At 32.7% G+C, this 20,428-nt stretch overlaps 1 protein-coding gene across 1 annotated transcript; it reads right to left on the minus strand.

Annotated features, from left to right (window-relative positions):
* Positions 1–2,368: 2,368 nt before the first annotated feature.
* On the minus strand, positions 2,369–6,875 carry LOC8287570 (S-adenosyl-L-methionine-dependent uroporphyrinogen III methyltransferase, chloroplastic). The gene is made up of 5 exons (XM_015715553.3): positions 6,123–6,875; positions 5,607–5,684; positions 5,451–5,520; positions 3,973–4,250; positions 2,369–3,084 (listed from the first exon to the last, which is right to left on the minus strand). Exons 1-5 carry the CDS (start codon positions 6,654–6,656, stop codon positions 2,935–2,937), a joined length of 1,110 nt encoding a protein of 369 aa, XP_015571039.1. The 5' UTR covers positions 6,657–6,875; the 3' UTR covers positions 2,369–2,934.
* Positions 6,876–20,428: the final 13,553 nt, after the last annotated feature.

The following is a 20,428-nucleotide window of genomic DNA, read 5'->3' on the forward strand; positions in this document are numbered from 1 at the left end:
AGTAATAAAAACACAATTGAGCCAAACAAGCTATTGAAACACACATTAACCTAAAAATGAACATAAAGCATGCTTCGTAACTTCAAATCTACTTTAGATCATGTTAAATAAAAGTTAAACAAACTTGGAAAATATTATCTCATCGTACAAATCATATTAAAAGTCATAAACACCCAAAAATATACTAAAATTAAAAGTTTAAGGCCTTTTGTGAGTTTATCCTACGTGGGATAAGCTTGCAGAAGCCTATGTTTGGTATAGTGTAATGAAGCATGTAATGGAATCATCCTTACATTACATGCTTCATTATTTTGTTTGATTATTAATTTTTTTATGTAATGTAATGACAAATACATCATGTAATTAATTATCTTTGATTTGATATAATGCTCAATACACATAAAATTTATATAATCATGATTACTTATAGTATTTTTATTTTTATTTTTTATCAATATAATTTAAACATTTTCAACCACCACCTACTGCCATTATCTGGCAATCAGTAATTGAATTTCGACGATCGACGAAAATAATTTATTTTAATATTTTATTTCTATATTAACTATTATTAATAAATTAAAATAAAAATAAAAATTAAATTACATTGCATAATAATTTTTTATTATAATCAAATATGATAATGGAATGATAAATTACATTTCATTACTTTTTTTATTTCACTACTTAGTTGATTATTCCCATTAAATATAATCTTAGTGAATGGTTATTTTCATGTTATATCACAGTTTAAAGAAAGTATTGGTGTTTTTTTTTTATAAAAATGTTGGTGTTTTACAAGAAAGAGGTATCAAATAAATAACAACTTTATTTCATTACAAATTGTTTTCTCTTTGAATAAAAAGAAATTACTTTCTCTAGGATAATGTGTCACAGTAACAAAAACACTTCAAATAGAAGTCTTAGCATAAGAAAGCACGTGAAAGCGTGTTTGTTGAAAAAGAATTCAGCTTAAACGAAATCTTTATGAATTTTTGGTTTTGGAGGTAGAAATATTATTTACTTGCTAAAAAAAGGGACTTGTGTTAAACAATCCAATATAAAAGACATAATAATGAAATTTGAAGCTTAACAATTAATTTTATACATATGTAGCTACAGTTGTGAGTTTGGCCCAACACACTTCCACCCAGAAAAATTTCTGAGTATTGAGCCAGCTATAGATCATATACGTTCCCTGAATAAAACATACAAAAACATGAAAATTTATATTATTGTGAATCCATTTACAAATCTACATCAAAACACACATGAATTATGTCAGCATTGATACATTGCACTGCAAAAATCATTAGATTAAATATTATTTACTCGTGATGTTTGATTTAATATATAATTCGGTCTCTTGAATTACATCAAAATCCTTTTTAATTTTAATAAAACTAAATATTTTTTCGTATTCTATCTTAATCGAAAAATTAAACTAGTAATTTAAAATTACAATTTAATTTTTGAACTTATTATCAAGTATCAAACTCATTCAAAAAATTAATTTTATTATTAAATAAGAATAAAATCTTTTTTTAGTATAAGTTAGTTTTAGTGTTTAATTAAAATAATAAATTTAATATTCTTTTATGTGTTTATATTTTTTTAGTATAATTTAATTCTAAAATAATTTTAAAAACACTTATCTATTATTTAATATTATTAAATTACTTTGTAGTTTAATTTTAAATTTTAAATAAAATAAATAGTTAAAAATTATTCTTTTTATTAGACAATAAAATTAAATTATATTAAAAATAAAAATTTTACTCGTAATAATCTTATTTGAATAGTTGATATAAAAGCTTCATTTTTAACACACAAAATTATTGTAGTATTCTTCATCGATAGTACACTTGTCAACTTGGTGTCTAGATTATTTCGCTAGATTGAGACATAATTATTTAATTTAATTTTAAATTTTAATATAGTTTAACTATAATATATAATAAAAAGAATAATAGAATGATATTTTTTAAATAAAAATGTTTTATATTAATAACTAAAACTAAATTATATAATAATACAACAATATTGTTGTAAATATAAGTAGTTTTAAAATGTTTAAATTTATTTAAATTACATTATATCAAAAATAAAAAAATTAGAACAAGAAAAAAATATTAAATTTATTATTTTAATTCAACACTGAAACTAATTTGTACTAAAAATAAAATTTTACTCTAATTTCATAATAATATTAATTTTAAACGAGTTTGATATTTAATAATAAATTCAAGAATGAAATTATAATATTAAATTACTAATTTAATTCTTCGGGGAAAGGTAATAATTAGTTTATTAAAACTCAAATGAGTTTTAATCTAATAAAAAAAAAAAAAAAGGACCAATTCATATATTAAACCAAAATCATTTAACCTTGGATAAATGCACATTTAACGACAAACAAATACTGCGCCCCCTTCCTTCACGCACAGCTAAATAATATAGCAGTTTACAGTTACTAGTAGTTTACCCAATGTTTTATGTGCACATCAGGTAGGTGTCTGCATGTTTGGAATTTGATCATAACACTGTCAAAAGAATTACATAAGTGCAGCTTATTTGGATTTGAAATCAGGCTACAAATTGAAAAATTTGTTGATCATGCTCGGATATCGCCCTTTCTCTCAGATCAATCGGTCTCTCAAGAAAGTTGGAGAAAAGGCTTGACCTCTCCAGAAGCATGTGAGCAAAATGACTGCAGAGTTCTCTAGCATCTTGAATGAAATACTTGAAACTTCATGATGCAGCCAGCAAGAGGCTCACTTGGTCCAATCAATCACAAGACAAGAATACTAAATGTTATCAGATGATGAGTTCCATATTCAGACGTCACTTCTCGTACAATTAGCAGCTAATCCCTGATTTGCAGCAAATGACTTGAAAAGCATAATATCGCCATCCATATGCCACAATAATTTTCTACACAGCCCCCACTAAACATGATACCTCTTTTGGAGAATATGGCCAAAATGGTGAAAGTGCAACAACCTTCCCAATTACAATTAGTGTAGGTGAAACTAACTCGGCCGATGCAATTTCATCAGCAAGATCCTTTAGCTCTGCAAAAACCTAGAATATTGCGGGTAAACAATAATTAGTTGGCAGCACCAGTACTAAGAACAGGCATATAACTATTATGCACATACGGCCCCTAAAGGCATCCAGTTAGTAAATGATGTTTTCCATATATAGAGGCTGAAAGTACATCAAGACTAAGATATAATAACTAGGGAAAGACAAACATAATCATTTGGGGGCAAGAACTTCAAGCAAAGCAAAAATTGCTACCGCAATAACATTTGCAAAGCACCTAAAGGATCTATCCTCTAGGAGTACATTTCTGACAACCTATCAGATGAAACCATTCCATTCGCGGATTCTTAAATATCACTTTAAGACCTGAGAAAACTTTCAATTTATTCACTTTAAACTTCATATATAACCAATAAATTTTTTTGAGAATTAAGCACCAGGAAAAATTATGAAAAGAAAGAAAGGAAATAAGGTTCTAATTTCTAAACAGCCAGATTAAAATATGTAACCAATGTGCATGCTAAGCTAAAGGAAAGTGCTGTCATGGAACCATTTCCATTCTGTACAACTCTGTAAATTTAGCAAAAGCAAAAAGAATCATTTTTCACTTGAAGGTTAAAGAATCAATTTTGAATCAATTAGTATTACACAGAAGAAATCCTAGGTAAATTTTGAATTTTTTTATTATCAGTATCTCCTAAGTAACATCTCACAAATACCTTCCTAGAGACTCAATATGGTCAACATGAAATAATGAGTCTAAATATGCAAGTATTAGAAGTGAACATTAGCCACATAATTTTTGAGTCCAAAGAAATTGTGATATTCATAATTTGAGAAGGAAAGAAAAAGGCTCTCCAAATTTGAAATGCTGCTTTTGGCTTCCTGCAGTCTACTTCAATAAATGATTAGAATCCTACTTACCACACGTTGATGAGGCGTGGTCCCTCGCTCCACTGCAACAGCTGGTGTATTTTCTGGGAGACCATGATGCATTAACTTTGATGCAAGAGAAGGGAGGGTTGCCAAGCCCATATAAACTACCAGGGTAGAATCAGGGTGAGCTGCATTTTCTGCTACAAAGAGTGGATCCGTTCCTCCTTTCCTTGAATGTCCTGTTAGAAATCTAACACTATTTGCAACACCTCGGTGAGTTAAAGGAATTCCCAACTCTGCTGCAATCCCTGAAGCAGCAGTGATACCTGCACAGAAAACAATGGCAATCATATTGGTATCCAGATGCATGTGGTTTTATCATCTCCTGAAGCAGATCAGCTATCTATAAAAAGAAATTTGGGAAAAGGATAAAAACAATGGAGTTAGTTGATGATGTACTGCGTTTATTAAGCTAATTGAGGCACAACATATTATTTGTGAGGAAAAGAAAACAAACATTTAAAACTCAGTGCAAGTCTAATTCAATTTGATGCACTCCAAGCCAGACTTTAGTAGTACTTCCGCAGAAAAATATTGGACCATTCCCATTACTCCATTATCTAGTACCTTTCTCCATCTCATTCCATCCACCCCTCAAGGAAAAATTTTATAGCATGTATGGTTCAACATGCATTATTATATCACTGAATAGCACCAATTAGAGTAGACCTCTAGCAAAACAAGGAGAAACAGAATGAAAGGAAATGTTCATAATAAGGGGTGGGGAAAAGGATGTTTATCTCCATTACAAGATCATGGAGACCTTAGATGCGTCCCACTATTAGAAAGGCATAATTTACAGCTAAGCATTAGTTATGTTTTACAAAGTCAGAAAGTCAATTCTCTAAAAATTATCTGGAAAGAAAATTTGTAACAATAGGTTAAAGCTTAGTTGATACCCCATTACAATTGTATGCCTATATTGAGATCCCGTGAAACACTTTTCTATCCAAAATAAGATGGCAACGTGCATAGAATGCCCAAGTTGAATGCAATACCTAGTATAATTGATGTCACAGCCAACTGAAAGAGAAATCTTCCAAGAGATCACTTCATAAAATATAAACAATGTTTCTAGGCATTGCCACAAAAAGCGAGCACATCAATTCTTTCAAATTGCATACTTCCGGACTTCTATTATCACTTTCTATTGTAGCTGTAATTTTCCATAGTGACTCAATATTTAGACATCTCATTGGCAATGTCATAATACGTCTTAGTTGAATGCAGCCCAACCTAGTTTAGTTAATATCAGAGCCAGCCAGCTGAAAGATGACTCTTACAACAGGAGAATGGTTTAGAATATCATCTACTGGAAAATGATAGCTGTTTCCACCAAGATTAACACTAACTTTTTATACTATCTTTGTAATATGGTTGTGAGATTAACTAGAAACAAAGCCTAACCTTCTAATGTATCAGAACTTTGATACCACAATCTGAGAGACATGCGTACAAAATCATACCTGGAACAACTTTAACTTGGATTCCTTGCTGTTGTAGAAAATCCATCTCCTCTCCACCCCTTCCAAATACCTTAAAGACCCAATAACTGTATCAGCAAAAGCTCTACTAAGAACATGATACTAGATTTATATTCAGTTCTCATAACAGAAACTCACCAGCGGATCGCCTCCTTTGAGTCTCACAACAGTGGCTCCAGCTTCAGCAAAACTCAAGAGCAACTCATGTATCTCTTCCTGCAAAAAGCCAATTCCAGTATGACTCCTAATCTCATTTCAGCAGAACCCGAACCATGATATAAAGTATAGCCCAACGCAATCTATCAAGTGTTTATAACTAACAATGAATTGCAACTCGAGAGCTCAAACTACAAATTTAAGAGAAAGGTTAAAATGCCCAGTTCAATCTATCAATTGTTTATAACTTTGAAATCCATTGAGAAGAAATTTTATTTCCGTTCCAACCCCAGATAACATCAACCCAATAGAAAATGCCCAATTCATGAAAACACTTAAAATGTAGAACGAGAGCACATTAAATTGGAAAATACTAAAAATCCAGTAACAAAACATAAAAACCAAACCCAGTTGTAAAGTTGCCATAATAACCAAAACCATTAAATGAAAATGAGTAATTCATTAGTTTACCTGAGTTCTACTAATTCATTAGTTTACCTGAGTTCTACTATGGTAGCCAGCAGTCTTGCCAACATATAGCAGTCTAGCATCAGGACCAACTAAATCAAGAACATCATTAGAAACCAATCTATCATACAGCAAAAGATCAGCTTTTTGTATAACTCTCACAGCCTTCAATGTCAATAATTCAGGGTCGCCGGGCCCCGTCCCCACCAAAAAAACATTACCTGGCCCACATTTCTCACCATCTTTACCACAATCCCCTCTTTTCTCTTTAAGCACTTGAAGAAGCTTCTTCAATTCTGGTAGCTGCAAAGCTATGTCGTTTTGTCTAATAGACTCTTTGTCAGATTCAAGAGGACATGAATAAGAAGAAGAAGAAGAAGATTGGTCTAGGCCATTGCTATAAAGCCAGTTGTCTCTTTGGTACCTCTCAATTGAATTTTTCTCTGTAAAAGGTGAGGCTTTGTAGTTTAAAGAGCAAATGGGTCTTGGGTTCAAGGAGAAATGCTTATCATTTTGCCCAGAGACATAAGAAGAGAGAGATGGCAGCTTATGCAGTAAAGCCATTGATCAGCCAGTGAATGATAAAAAAGAAAAAGTGGACTTTGAAGTCATATATACATAGAGAGAGAGAAAGAAAGAAGTAAACTTTTGTTCTTTGGGAGTCCAATAGAGACCATATATGGGTTTGTATACAGAGAGAGTGGATTTGATTAAGAGCTGTTGTCTTTATGGTGTTTTGTAAGGCAAAAGTGCCCTTTTGGGCAGCGAGAGAGACACTTTTCTTTTGGTTTTGGGACTTTGTAGTGGACAAATTTTCTTTCTCCTCTTCTGAAAGTCCACCGCCTTAGTCTTAGACCACCCAAATTCACTAATTCCACTTCAAATAATAGGGTTTTCTATAAAAAGTTGGAAATTGGCTAAGGAGTCAATTTGGCCCTTCAACTATTTTTTAAAATCCAATTTACTCCAAAAGTAACTCTTTACTCTAATTAAACTAAAATCTTTTGATAATAGTCCAATTCGCCTTAATTCTTCAATTTCGTCAAAACTATATAAAAATATATTGATGCAACATCTGAATTGTCTATTTTCGACTTAAATCATGTGTAGCCCACTACTAAGTAAGCATGAAACTAACCAACTTTAACTAAATGCTTCAACCTAAGTCAACCTAAATCAAAGATTTTGAACTTATATATATATATTCTTCCTTATTGAGTTTTTGATAAAAAGAATATGAATATTGAGAAAAATTAATAGAGAGATTAATTACTTTTATTACATTATTAAATGCCTTTTTATAAGTTTATAAAGTAACTAAAAATTTTAAAAAATATGAACTGATATATGACCATTATTCCATTACTTATTTAATTGACTAAAAATAAAGATTAAGGATAAAATATCTAAAAAAACAAAGACCAAGTTTAAAGGACAAATTTTTGAATCATTTGTCAATATTTTGCCTTGACAGCTTTCAGAAAACAGAGGAGTTGTGCGAATCCGAAATGGGAGCAAGTAGAGATTTGTAATAGAGAAGTATGTAATCCTAAGGCGTCTTTTGTGCAAGAAGTGATGTGGTTTGGTAAGGAAAGTAAGTTAACCCTTCTTGTGTGGAACCTTTGTAATTGTCGGCAGGATTGGTGAGGTGGCATGCAAGATGGACTCGCCACCAAATAATTTCTCGCAGGTCAATCCAGTTTTTTGTAGGTCTGTGTTAAGGAAGTGTATTTTTTTATCCTTTGCTCGTGTTGGACCCTCGGTGTATGGAAGTAAGTAAAGATTTGATTTCCGATGAGCAGTAAGTCAGGATCACGGATTCTCAGGTTCGCCAGTTTTGCTTAAGGGTTTTGTCGATAAAGTACCCGAGAAGCCGAGCTGGAGATGAGAGGTTCCTATTCTTATTAGTTTCAGTCGTAGTGTGAGCCCCTTTTTCTTTTAAATTGCAGGACGAGTTTTTCTTAAAGGGGGAGGAGGGGGAGAATGTAATACCCAGAATTTTCCATTAATAATAATTGATAAATGAGTTTTTATTTAAATAAATTTTACTTTATTTTACTTAGTTTAAATTGTAATGATTTAAATAGAATTTTGAATTTTTATGTTAGACAAATAAAGGAGTTATTTTCTATATCTTATTAGTTTGATTTTTAAGGAATTAATTAAGTAAATTCTTTGAGAAATAAATTATATTTTTAGTTATCCGAAATTTTCTCCCAAATGCATATATATATATATAAATAAAATTACATATTGGAAAGTTATGAAAGAAATTGTAAAGGATATTTTATAAAAGAATTGTTGGGTAAAAGGGTATTTTAATTAGCTAATGGTGCTAAATTCTAATTGAAAAATGTTTAGCAAATTGATTAATTAAATTAATTGTGTGTTAGGATTAAATTGAAAATTTATTTTGGAATAAGGATTAAAAGTATAATTTTATTAATATGGGGTTTAATAAAAATTTGTAAGTTTGATATTTTTGTAAATAAATATGTCGGTAAGGGCTTTTTGATAATTTTATATTTAAAAGCAATGGTGTATATGTAATTATATATTTTCAATAATTCTAATTTGGCCTAAATTAAATAGTTAGGGGCTTAATTGAAAAGCTAAAGAAAAGTTTAGGGGTAAATTGAAATTTCTACAGGACGAAATTGTTGTAATTAAAAAAGTTGAGGGACCAAAAGGTAAGAAAGAAAATTTCAGGGACCAAAAGTCGATATGGAGATGAAGAAAAAAATCGAGGAGAGAGAGAGAGGAAGCGGGGAAGAAGAAGAAGGAAGCGGGCTGCGTCGTTGGTGGCCGACCACCGAGGTGGTGATGAAGCGGTGGCGTCGGCCAGTATGGCGGCAATGAATAGCACGCGCGAGGAGAAAGGCAGCCAAAACTTCCTTGCCGCCATGCGTGCATTTCCAATGACGATAGCTGCTAATTCTGGTGGTGATCGACTCCTCTCGGCGAGAGCTTCCTTTTGGCGGTGGCGGCGTCGACTTTGGTGGCCGGAGGAGGGAGTTCCGACGAGGTGTTGGCAACAGTGTTTTCCAACTTTTCCGGCGAGCTTCAGCGAGGGATGGATGATCGGAGGACATATCCGGACTCCCTTCAGCTCAAGCTTCACAATGGCACCGGTTTCGTGGCGATCGGACCCCGTTTGTAAATCGACGGCTGAGATCGTCTATAAATCTCTTCGGACGATCGGGGGTTGGATTGGAAGATCGGAAGCGGGGATCTTCATCAGCGCATCGTTTCGAGTCCATTGATGTGTTCGGATCGTCGATCGGACTCCGGCGGCTGGAGGCAAGTCAACCAAGCGATCAAGCGTCTCGGTAATTTTCTCTGGCCCGTTGATTTTAGAATTCTTTAGTAAATTATATGTTTATTGATTTGTGTTGAACATTAGAAAATATTGTGAGTCAAAATAATTGTTTGTCGAACTACCTGCCTTGGGTGTTTTATGATGTGTGGCGGAGTCGAAAAAATAGTGAAGTATTAGGGACCCGACTCCCGTTAAAATAAATTGTTGAATATTTCAAGTATTTTCTGGTCCTGGACCCGTTTTACGAGGGGTAAATGTCCATATTCTATAGGAGGTTCTGCCAGAGTTTCAGTAGAATTCTTCCGAGTCGAGATTTTTAGACAGTCAGTCCTAGGGATCAAGACCTAGGGTTAATTGTCAACTATTTCAGCATTATTGATTAATTGTTTTCCGTGATTAGATAATCTGTCAGTTCGGCTCGCTCCACTCGAGGCATCAGAGTAGAATTAGAAGGTCGTCAAAGCTGTGAGTTAAAGTCATATATTTGCTTACATGTGTCATATGCTAATATTTTACATGATATCTCTAATTTAATGATTTATATTTTGAATATTCAATTACGTACTGTTTATATATATTTCATTTTTCCACATTATGATTTTATCGATTTTGTGTTGATTCGGGACGGGACGGCAGCAAAACATAGTATTTGGATGAGTGCAGCGGTATAAATCCAAGAGTGGTGGAAAAAGAGTAAAATTGGTAAATTTAAAAAGGTAAGTTAGGACTTGCCCTGGTCGAGCGTCACTCTCTGGGCTTAGTAGAGTGTGTTTGCCGGAGTAAAGGTCCCTGGCCGAGCATTGCTCTCTAGGCGCCGGCTTATTTGGAACCTAAGTGACTAGACTAGAGTTAAGGACCCTGGTCGAGCTTCGCTCTCTAGGCGCCAGTCTTATTGGAGTAAGAGCGCCGAAAGGCTAAGAGTGTTAGTGATAATTAGTGGTTGAACTGGATTTAAGGACCCTGGTCGAGCTTCGCTCTTTGCGCGTCAGTTCTGTTAGAATGAGAAAGTCGAGATATTAGTGTTGAGATTAGTTGAGATGTTAGTGTTGAGAGTAGGGTTGTGCTGAGGTACCCCGTCCCGTTGTATGTGAAGGTTATATTTTTATTTATTTATTTTTTTTAATCATGGCATGACACGAATATTATTTGCATGACATAATATTTATTTCCAAATAAATAAATGTGTTATTGAAGTGTTTGAAATTATTTTTGGAATATATGATTTTAACTCACTCTTGAGACTGACAGTTTCAATTTTACTGTTTTTCAGATCTGTGTTTGTTAGTCTTCCCCCGGCTCTTATCAAGCAACCTGACTCTTACTCTTTATTTGAATTTCTATATTTTTAATAAAATGCAATTTCAAACATATAATGATTTAAACAGTTATATCAACTAATTAACTTGGTCTAAGGCTATGAAAGCACTAAACCAATAACCATAGAATTAAGTTTATACCACCCAATATCCATAGAATTAAGTTTATACCACCGTTATTCATTACCGTTATTCATTTATATTTCAAATATTAACTTAATGTAGTTATTGGTTTAATTTGATCAAATAAATTCAAATAAATTAATTATATAAACTATTTTCATAATTTAATAACCATATTTCAAATAATTCTTTCGTAACACAAAATTATATATTCCATTTTTATTATTCTTACTAAACTCTATATGAATTATTTAATTTTATTATATATGGAAAGTTATGCAACTGAAAATAATGCCATTGTTAAATTATTCCACCTCAAATTTATTATTTACTTATTTTGAAAATCAAATTCTGTATATATAGTAAGTCAAAAGAATTTAAGGTATTTCATAATTACATTGAATAATTTTATTTTGTTAACGTTTGGTTGATGTTTAGTTGATGTTAAGATAGTATAGTTTATATTTGATTGATTTTCTGATCTATAAAAGTTTATCTCCATATTTTTTCCTTAAACTGAATTTTCTTTTCTTATTATCTCTACTTTAATTTCTTTCTGTCGCCAAACATAATTTTTTTATAGTTTACCTATAATAGAAATAAGAAGAGATTATTATCTGATCTATATTTGTTTAGATTTTAATTTTATTTGTTGATTTTTATTTGTTTAGTATTTTTTATCTCTGAATGATTTTGTTGATTTTTGGTTGATGTTTAGTTGATGTGTAATTGATTTTTTTGATTGGTATGGTTAGTGTTTGGTTAATTTTTTGATCTATGAAGCGTTGTTTTTAAATTTTTTCATTGAATTGTTTTTTTTTAATCTTTTTTCTCTAACAATTGTCATTTCAGCTTTTTTTATGTAAAAAATAGTCATTTTGAATTTTTTTTTAGTTTTTTCGATTTTGCTCTATGTAAAAAATTTATCTTAAAAATTTTATATAAAATAAATTATTTTAGTTTGAAATCTGTTTGCTCTTATGAATCAAGAAGGGGGATTGAATTAGTGAATTGAAGAAAAGATGGGTGATTAAATTTTTGCTTGGGGATGAATGGAGAATAAGTAAAGAGAGAACAACACAAGAGATTATAGTGGTTTGGGTGTTAATAAACCCTATGTTCACTCCCTAGTTCAAACTTAGGAATTCACTATACTTTCACACTTTACAAAATGGAGTTTTTCGAGTTTACTCCTAACTTAGTATTTTAGGGGTCACACTAAATCTTACACTTTCTGTTTTAATGGCCCACACACAACTTTCACAAGAGCTTTACCTAGGCTAACTCTAAAACCCAAACCCAAGTATTTTGGCTAACACTTAAATCTCACTAGAACATTCAAACTCTTATAACAACCAAAAATGAAGAAATTAATTGCAAGAATAAGAAAAACTGAATGTATACTAAAGGAAGCTTTTTAAAAGTTGTTTGATATGAATCCTACAAGCACAAGAAATCATATTCCCACGAGGAGCCCTACTCTAGCTAGAAATCCTAATCTAACTAGAATTCTACACAAGCTACTCAAATATGATGAACCAATGACTAGAGCTCGCATGAAGAAGTTCAAGGATGCTTTAGGAGTGTTCATGAAGCAATAGTTGAAGCTTGGATTGGAGATCCAAAGTCCAAGTTAGATTGGGCTTAATCAATACAATGGGCCTCAAGATACACTAATAAATTTAATTCAATATATGGAGGCATGCACAAGTCAAAATAGGCCAAAATAAACTAGTCAAGCTATTTGGAGTCTAATACTCATTATTACATGTTACTTAAGCCCAAATGTCATCTTTATAATATGGACTAGGGTTGGATGAATTTTAAGAGTATTTGTTCATTTAAAGAAGTCTTTTAATAGTTAGAAGTCTTGTTTTAAGTTATCTTTTTAGTTTAGGAGTTCTATTCCTAGTCTTATTATTAATTATTTTCTTATCATTATAGAATTAGGTTTTTTTAAAGCCTATATAAGCTAGTACGAATTTCTATTTAAGTGGAGTTGTTGAATATTGATTATTTTGAAGTTAATTATCTTCTTTTGTTATTTATGAACTTGGTGAATTTATCAATTGGCATTTTACAAACTTAGTTTAATCTAAACTTTTATTTATATTAAACAACCTTTAATTCTTTATAATTAAGGTTCTTAAGTACAAGTTATTTAAGGGTATTGTTGGGAGTTAGAGTTTTTTTGCTTAATTAGGTGAACGATCCTTGGTGAAGTCATCAACATTGAATACGGGTTTGGCACAAATTAGCCATGTTTGTATCATTTGGTATTAGAGCTTTGGCTCATCAATCAAGTACGTATCCTTTATTTTCTTCAGTTGATTCATTTTCTTTAGTGTTAAAGAAATAAAAAAAATATCTTAATATGTTATTTTCATCTTCTTTATAATTTGTTTTCTTGTTTAGAGTATTTTTATTGTTCAATTCTTTTTTATTGTTCTTTTTAGAGTCCAATTCGTTTCCATTTGTTGTACTTAAGTGTCAACTTCATTCTTCCACATATAAAAAACATCTATCATTTTTTCTTTATCCTAGCAAACTTGTCATCTTTAAGTCTATCTTTTCTTTATTCGTTTGTTTGCAAGTCTTAGTGTCTTGTTATTGCAAACTTACTGCAATCTAATACAAAATATTATTTGGCTGTAAGTTGGCATAGCAAATATAAAAAAAGAAAAAAAGAAAGCAAAAGAAAAGAAAAAAACGCCAAAAGAAAGAATTTTGACTTATGATAAAGTTGAGTTTATAGAATTTAATTCGGCCTAAAATACATTAAGTCATTGCTTGAGTTCAAATTCAAGTCCTTTGCCAAATTTCAATTTTGATCTTTCTTAGAGTTTCGCGTGGGGGTAGTTTATACACCTATTCCAAGTTTTCTTATTTTCGTCTTATTTGATTCTTGTCTTTGTCTGTTGCATTTTTCTTATTCTTATAGTCAACGTTGAGTTTAGTTTTTACTTTGTTTGGATTTTATTGAGTCTAATTTGATAATTAGTAGCTTAAGTTCCATAAGAACTATAAGAAAAGAATTTGAGAGGTAAAAGGCAATTGGTGAGATCATTAGAGGGTAAAAGCCTAATTGAGTGAAGCACGAGTGTGAGTGACATCCTTTGAGTGTAAATACATGAGAGAGTATTACTTGTCAGGTTTCTTTGTTCCTTTTGAGTTATTATTGTAGGTTATCATGGCTAATCCACCAGAGCTAACCATGGCATAAGTCATGGGGCGTTTGGATCGTATAGGGAGACAAGTGCAAGATTTTAGTGATCGAGCAGATAGAGTGGAAACAAATCAAAATGCCACCAATGACAACATCAATGACATAAACCAATATGCACTTAGACGAGCTCGTAGGGGGAGATGGTATGATGAAGATTATGAGTCCATTGATGATAATATATAAGGGCGTAGAAAGCAAGATAACAACCTTGGGAGTATAAAGATGAAGATTCCTGCTTTCTATGGCAAAAGTGACCCTAAAGCCTATCTAGCATATGAAAAGAAAGTGGATTTTTTGTTCGATTGTCATGACTACTCCGAGGAAAAGAAAGTTAAACTTGCTGCCATTGAGTTTATGGATTACGCATTAGTGTGGTGGGACCAACTAAAGGTTTCAAGAAGGCGAAATGAAGAGGAACCTATCTCTACATGGCAAGAGATGAAGAATGTCATGTGAAAGAGGTTTGTGCCGAATCACTACTATAGAGATTTGCATAATCAACTTCAAAGGCGTACACAAGGTTTGCGAAGTGTTAAGGAGTATTTTCAAGAGATGGAGATGATGTTGATCCATGCTAAGATTGAGGAAGACCATGAGTAAACCATGGCTCGTTTCTTGATCGGGCTAAATAAAAAAATTGCTAATATTGTGGAATTGCATCCATATGTGGAGTTAGAAGACATGTACCATATGGCGCTCAAAGTAGAAAGGCACTTGAAGAGATGACCTCCCAAGCCTAGCTCATTTACTACAATATCCAATTGGAAGCAAAAATGGAAAAGTGGAGACAAAAGCACCTTCAAGCCTAAATTTGATAATAATAAAGGGGGCAAGGAAGGAGGGAATGCAAAGAAATTTGAGATGCTTAAACCCAAGATAGGCAGCATTGAGTGTTTCAAATACAAGAAGAGAGGGCATATGCAACGAGATTGTCCAAATAAGAAAATCATGATTCTTATTAATGGAAAGTATGATAGTGAAGATGATGAGGATGAGATGCCACCTCATGAAGACACGCGCGACATAGAAGATGACTTGAGAGAAGTTGATGAAAAAGAATTTCTAGTTGCAAGGAGCTCTTTAAGTATGCAAGCAAAGAAGGAAGAGGAAGATGAGCAACGTGATAACATCTTTCATCAAAGGTGTCGAATTCAAGATAAGGTATGTTGCTTAATTACTGATAGTAGGAGTTATACCAATAATTGTAACACTTATTTGGTGGAAAAACTTAACTTGCATACACTTAAGCATCCTAGGCCATATAATTTTCAATGATTAAATGATTATGGGGAAGTTAGAGTTACCAAATGATGTTTAGTTTCTTTCTCTATGGATAAATATATTGATGAAGTTCTTTATGATATTGTACCTATGCAAGCTGGTCATGTACTTTTGGGTCGTCCATGGTAATTTGATAGGAGGGTAAAATATGATGGATACTCTAATAGGTATTCTTTTATAATGAATGGAAAAGATATTATACTTTCACCTTTATCACCAAAAGAAGTGTCTCATGATCAAAGAATTTAGAGAGAGAGAACCCGCACATGTGAGAGAAAAAGAAAAGAATGCAAAGGAGAGCTGTATGAAAAATAATGAGAGATATGAGCAAAGAGTAGAGAAAGGAGAGCAAAGAATGGATGCACAAAAGAGAGGAGAGGCGCATGCAAAAGGAGGGATTTAGGGAAAAAAGAAACAAGTGATTTTTTATGCAAAAGAGAGTGATGTTAAGAGAGCTTATTTTCCTAACAAGCCTATGATTGTACTTTTGTACAAAGAGGTATGCTTTACTACTAACAGTCTTGACAACTCTTAATGCATTTGTTTCTCTCTTGATGGAATATGAAAATCTATTTTCCAAGGAAGTTCTAAAAGGTTTACCACCTTTAAGAGGTATTGAGCATAAAATTGACTTCATTCCAGGTTCACGAGTTCCAAATAAACCGTCTTATCGAAGTAATCCTGAGGAGATAAACGAGATACAACAGCAAGTGGATGAGCTAATGGATAAAGGCTTGATTCGTGAGAGCATAAGTCCATGTGTCGTGCCCGTTTTATTGGTGCCCAAGAAGGATGAAACTTGGAGGATGTTCGTTGATTGTAGAGTCGTGAATAAAATAACGGTAAAGTATCAACATTCTATTCCTCGTTCAGATGATATGCTTGATGAGTTGCATGGTGCATTTATATTTTCTAAGATTGATCTTAAGAGTGGTTATCACCAAATTACGATGAAAAAGGGTGATGATTGGAAAACCATTTTTAAAATAAAATATGGTTTATATGAGTGGTTAGTTATGCCTTTTAGATTAACTAATACACCTAGTACTTTCATGTATTGTTAGAAAAGTTTGTTGTTGTTTATTTTAATGATATACTTGTATATAGTAAGTCATTAAATAAATACACTGAGCATGTGCATTTAGTACTTGATATTTTGCGTAAGGAAAATTTGTTTGCTAACTTTAAGAAATGTTCTTTTTGCATGAGCAAACTTATTTTCCTAGGGTTTGTGGTAAGTGCCTAAGACATTGAAGTAAATGAAAAGAAGGTTAAGCCAATCAAGGAGTGGCCTACACCTAAGTCTATTGGAGATATTCCCTCATTTCATGGTTTGGAAGCTTTTATAGAAGATTTATTCATGATTTTAGTACTACTTTCACATCATTAACCGAAGTAATCAAGAAGAGTGTGGGATTCAAGTGGGGAGATGCTCAAGAGAAAGCGTTTAAGACGCTTAAAGATAAGTTGATTTCTACCCCTTTACTTTCTTTGCCCAACTTTTCTAATACTTTTGAAATTGAATGTGATGCTTCAGGTTTGGGGATTGGAGCCGTTTTTATGCAAGGAAAAAAGCCAATTGCTTACTTTAGTGAAAAGCTAAATGGGGCAGCCTTGAAGTATCCAATTTATGACAAGGAGATGTATGCATTAGTGAGAGCTTTGCAAATATGGCAACATTATCTTTGGCCTAAAGAGTTTGTAATTCACACTGATCACGAATCCTTAAAGTATTTGAAGGGTCAACAAAAGCTTAACAAGCGCCATACAAAGTGGAGTGAGTTTACCGAATCCTTTCCATATGTATAAGGTATAAACAAGCTAAGGAAAATATAGTTGATGATGCATTGTCTCAAAGGTATATGCTTCTTAATACTCTTGATGCTAAATTGCTTGGTTTTGAGTATATTAAAGATTTATTTATTGATGACCATGATTTTTAGCAAGTCTATCATGCATGTGAAAAGGTTGCATTTGAAAAGTACTATAGACATAATGGATTCTTATTTAAGAATAATAAATTATGTGTACCTAAGAGTAGCTTGCCTAAACTTTAGTAAGGGAAGCATATGAAGGTGGACTAATGTGGAATTTTGGAGTTGCAAAGACTTTAGATGTTTTACATGATCACTTTTATTGGCCAAACATGCACATAGATGTGCAAAGAATTTGTGATCAGTGCATTGTGTGTAAACAAGCTAAGTCTAAATCTAAGCCTCATAAATTACATATGACACTACCTATACCTAATATGCCTTGGATTGATATTTCGATGGATTTTATTTTGGGTCAACTTAGGTCAAAACATGGGCATGATTCTATTTTTTTAGTTGTAGATTATTTTTCTAAGATGGCACATTTTATTGCTTGTCGTAAGACTAATGATGCACCACATATTGTTGATTTATTATTTAAAGAGATTGTGCGTTTACATGTTATGCCTAGAACTATTATTAGTGATAAAGATGCAAAATTTCTTAGTTTCTTTTAGAAGATTTTATGTGGTAAATTGGGGATTAAGTTGTTATTTCTACTACATGTCACCTATAAACTGATGGTCAAACTGAGGTAGTAAATCACACTTTGGATCAATTATTGCGCATATTGATTAAGAACAATTTGAAATCTTTGAAAGATTGTATGCCACATATTGAGTTTGCTTATAATCATAGTGTGCATTCATCTACTCATTATCTATCTCCTTTGCCTTTGCATATGAGAGTTGATTTAGATAGTCAAAAGAAGGCTGATTTTGTTAGGGCATTAAATGAAAAGGTGCACTTGAACATTGAAAAAAGGAATGAAAAAGTTGCCAAAAGAGCTAATAAGGTACGTGTGAAAGTAATCTTTGAATCCGTGATTGGGTTTAGGTTCACTTTAGAAAAGAAATGTTTCCTAGTATGCGTAAGTCTAAAATGAGTCCTACAGGTGATGGTCCTTTTCAAGTTCTAGAAAGGATTAATGATAATGCTTATTAGTTAGACTTGCCTGGTGGTTATAGTGTTAGTGCTACTTTAAATGTTGCTGATTTATCTCCTTTTGAGTCTGACGAGGTTGATGATTCGAGGTAGAATCCTCACGAGGAAGGATGGAATGATGCGAATCATACTAGTACAAGGAATCCTACTCCGACTAAGAATCATACTTCAACTAGGAATCCTAGTCCCACGATGAGTCCTACTCCAACTAGGAATCCTACTTCGACTAGGAATCCTAGTCCTATGAGGAGTCCTACTCCAGCTAGGAATCCTAATCCAACTAGGATTGTACATGAGCTACTCAAATATGATGGACCAATGACTAGAGCTCGCATGAAGAAGTTCAAGGATGCTTTAGGAGTGTTCGTGAAGCAAGAGTTGAAGCTTGGATTGAAGATCCAAAGTCCAAGTAAGATTGGGCTTAATCAAGACAATGAGCCTCAAGATACTCTTATCAATTTAACTCAATAGATGGAGACATGAACAAGTCAAAATAGGCCAAAATAAACTAGTCAAGCTATTTGGAGTCCAACACTCAAGGATGGGCCGCTTATTATATGTTATTTAAGCCCAAATGCATCTTTATTATATGGACTAGGGTTGGACGAATTTTAGGAGTATTTGTTCATTTAAAGAAGTCTTTTAATAGTTAGAAGTCTTGTTTTAAGTGATCTTTTTAGTTTATGAGTTCTATTCCTAGTCTTATTATTAATTATTTTCTTATCATTATAGAATTAGGTTTTTCTAAAGCCTATATAAGCTAGTACGAATTTCTATTTAAGGAAAGTTGTTGAATATTGATTATTTTGGAGTTAATTCTCTTCTTTTGTTCTTTATGAATTTGGTGAATTTATCAAGTGAAGGCTTGGTATTTTACAAACATAGTTTAATCTAGACTTTTATTTATGTTAAATAACCTCTAATTCTTTACAATTAAGGTTCTTAAGTACAAGTTATTTAAGGGTATGATTGGGAGTTAGAGTTTCTTTGCTTGATTAGGTGAACGATCCTTGATGAAGTCATCAGTATGGAACACGTATTTGGCACAAGTTAGCCACGTTTGTATCATTGTTGATCTACCATTAAAATTCATTTGAGGTGGTATTTATACCCTCAAACAACCATTACACATAAAATCCCCCAAAACCTACTAAGATTATATTAAGACAGTGCATTATATGCACTTGTCAGGATGCAAAATCACAGTCGCGATTTTTGTGTTGTGCTTATGAAATACAAAATATCTCCACTAGTTACTTGACGTGGCAGCATGGTGTTGGCGGCTTTTTGAAATGACTGTTGGTAGTTTCTAACGAACATTTAGACCTTTGAAGTTTGCGATTGCGCCATTCTGAGTTGTATTCGTGATTCAAGTCTTCCAACATATTTTCTACTGGCTTGAAACTACTCAAGTTTGTGGTCACGCTATCACTTGGTGCGGCAGCTGATAGCGCAATAATATATGCATTTTATATGCTATATATATACGTTGTTCTTCATGTTATCTTCGCATTTCTAATCTTTTAGAGCTATTATTTGTTATTTTCGATATTTCTCTTCTCGGGTTCAGTTTGTTTTGTTTTTGTAGGAATTGGCTCGAGTTGCTAGGCGTTGGCGAGGATGTTTATAGAGTCGTTCATGGTCTAGCACGATATCAAAGAGATACTCATGCCTAGGAGGATTTTATATCGCGAAATGAGCAAGAGAAGCTATCCCGCAACCACTCCGCGACTTGGCTTTCAAGGCCAATGATAAAGCAAAGAAACAGTCCACTCCGCCCCTTGCTCGCGGCCTACAATGCCACGCTGCGGCCTGCCCGTGGCTGGATCTACAAAACTGCATTTTGGACACCTGTCTAGTGGAATTTTTAGGGTGAAAACCTAGCCAAACTCCTGGATATCCTATGATATAAATAGATTGTAAAGAACCTGAAAAAAGGGTAGCCCCCTTTCTCCTTTTCTCCTTAGTTTTGTTCTCCTTCTCTATTGTGTTACTTTTCTTTATGCTTTAAAGATTTATTAAAGACTTCATCATTCATTTATCAATCCAAGTATTTTCCTTTTCCTTTTTAAGCTGTTATTAATTATGTTTTC

Source organism: Ricinus communis, chromosome 6 (assembly GCF_019578655.1).
Source record: "Ricinus communis isolate WT05 ecotype wild-type chromosome 6, ASM1957865v1, whole genome shotgun sequence".
Classification (NCBI taxonomy): domain Eukaryota; kingdom Viridiplantae; phylum Streptophyta; class Magnoliopsida; order Malpighiales; family Euphorbiaceae; genus Ricinus; species Ricinus communis.

Coding starts and splice junctions, on each gene's coding strand:
- LOC8287570 (XM_015715553.3), bottom strand. CDS start 6,656: ATGGCTTTACTGCATAAGCTGCCATCTCTCTCTTCTTATGTCTCTGGG. Junction 5,685..6,122: donor GCTACCATAGTAGAACTCAG/GTAAACTAATGA, acceptor GGCTTTTTGCAG/GAAGAGATACATGAGTTGCT. Junction 5,521..5,606: donor TCAAAGGAGGCGATCCGCTG/GTGAGTTTCTGT, acceptor TGGGTCTTTAAG/GTATTTGGAAGGGGTGGAGA.